At 43.8% G+C, this 1089-nt stretch overlaps 1 protein-coding gene across 1 annotated transcript in view; it reads right to left on the bottom strand.

Annotated features, from left to right (window-relative positions):
- LOC101855959 (dynein heavy chain 6, axonemal) overlaps positions 1–1089 on the bottom strand; it is a gene marked incomplete in the record, with an annotated part of 98470 nt that overhangs the window by 69635 nt on the left and 27746 nt on the right. The window contains 1 exon segment of the mRNA XM_035970687.1: positions 384–535. Within this exon segment, the coding sequence (XP_035826580.1) occupies positions 384–535 (152 nt within the window).

The following is a 1089-nucleotide window of genomic DNA, read 5'->3' as shown; positions in this document are numbered from 1 at the left end:
GGGGGCAGTGGGTGGTGAGCGAGGGGACGGGGTGTTGTTGTTATTGTGGTTGTTATTCTTGTCGTTCGGATGGTGGCTATTTTGTTGATGTTCTGGTTGGGATGATGATTATTGTTGATGCGTCCGTTGTTGTTACTGTTGTTGGGATGTTGTTGTTGTTGTTATTGAATCTGTTGTTGTTGTTGTTGTTGTTGTTTTGGCATGGTGGCTATTGTTGTTGTTGTTGTTGTGATGGTGGTTATTGTCGTCGTCGTTGTCGTTGTTGTTTTTGTTCCTGTTGTTGTTGTTGTTGCTGTCGTTACTGTTGCTGTTGTTGTTGTTGTTGCTGCTGCTGTTGTTGTTGTTGTTGTTGTTGTTGTTGTTGTTGTTGTTGTTGTCGTCACCTTGAGACACCGGATGGGAGCTGGGATGAGCTGAGCCTTCATGTTGACAGCGTCTATGAGCAGCACCCCGACGGGGAACCGGTCTGGTATACTGATCGCCATACGGTACTCCTGGTGTAGTTTGTACAGCAGCTCTATGAAGAACGTCGGATCTGGGGACGAGACAGAGAGGGAGGGAGGGAGGAGGGAGAGAGGGAGAGAGAGAGAGAGAGAGAGAGAGAGAGAGAGAGAGTGTGTGTGTGTGTGTGTGTGTGTGTGTGTGCGCGTATGTGTGTGTCTGTGTGTGTGTGTTTGTCAGGGGGCCGGGGGGTGGGGTAAGGAGCAAGAGAATGAGTGAGAAAAACAACGAAGGAATGAGCAAACGAATCAATAAAATGAACGAAATAACAAAAAAAGAATGAATGGATTACTTAATAAAAGACAGAAAAACAGAAAAATTAATAAACAGATGAATGAATTCAAACAAATGAACGTTGTATGGATGAACGCGTTGATTATTACCTTGGTAGCAGTATTCAACATGGCATTGTTGTAAAAAAAGCTATTAAAAAGCTATAGTAGTACTAGAGTGGAAATACAATGTTATGTTTGTTCTCAAAGTGGAAAGTACTAGAAAACAGTGGCTGGGTTTTTATCTGTCGTTCGTTAGCTCTCCGAAACGCATCATTGCTTATGAACGCACACTCGAGAGAGAGAGAGAGAGAGA

This window comes from Aplysia californica, unplaced genomic scaffold (genome assembly GCF_000002075.1).
Source record: "Aplysia californica isolate F4 #8 unplaced genomic scaffold, AplCal3.0 scaffold00307, whole genome shotgun sequence".
Lineage (NCBI taxonomy): Eukaryota > Metazoa > Mollusca > Gastropoda > Aplysiida > Aplysiidae > Aplysia > Aplysia californica.
This window is presented reverse-complemented; position numbering and strand designations above follow the sequence as displayed.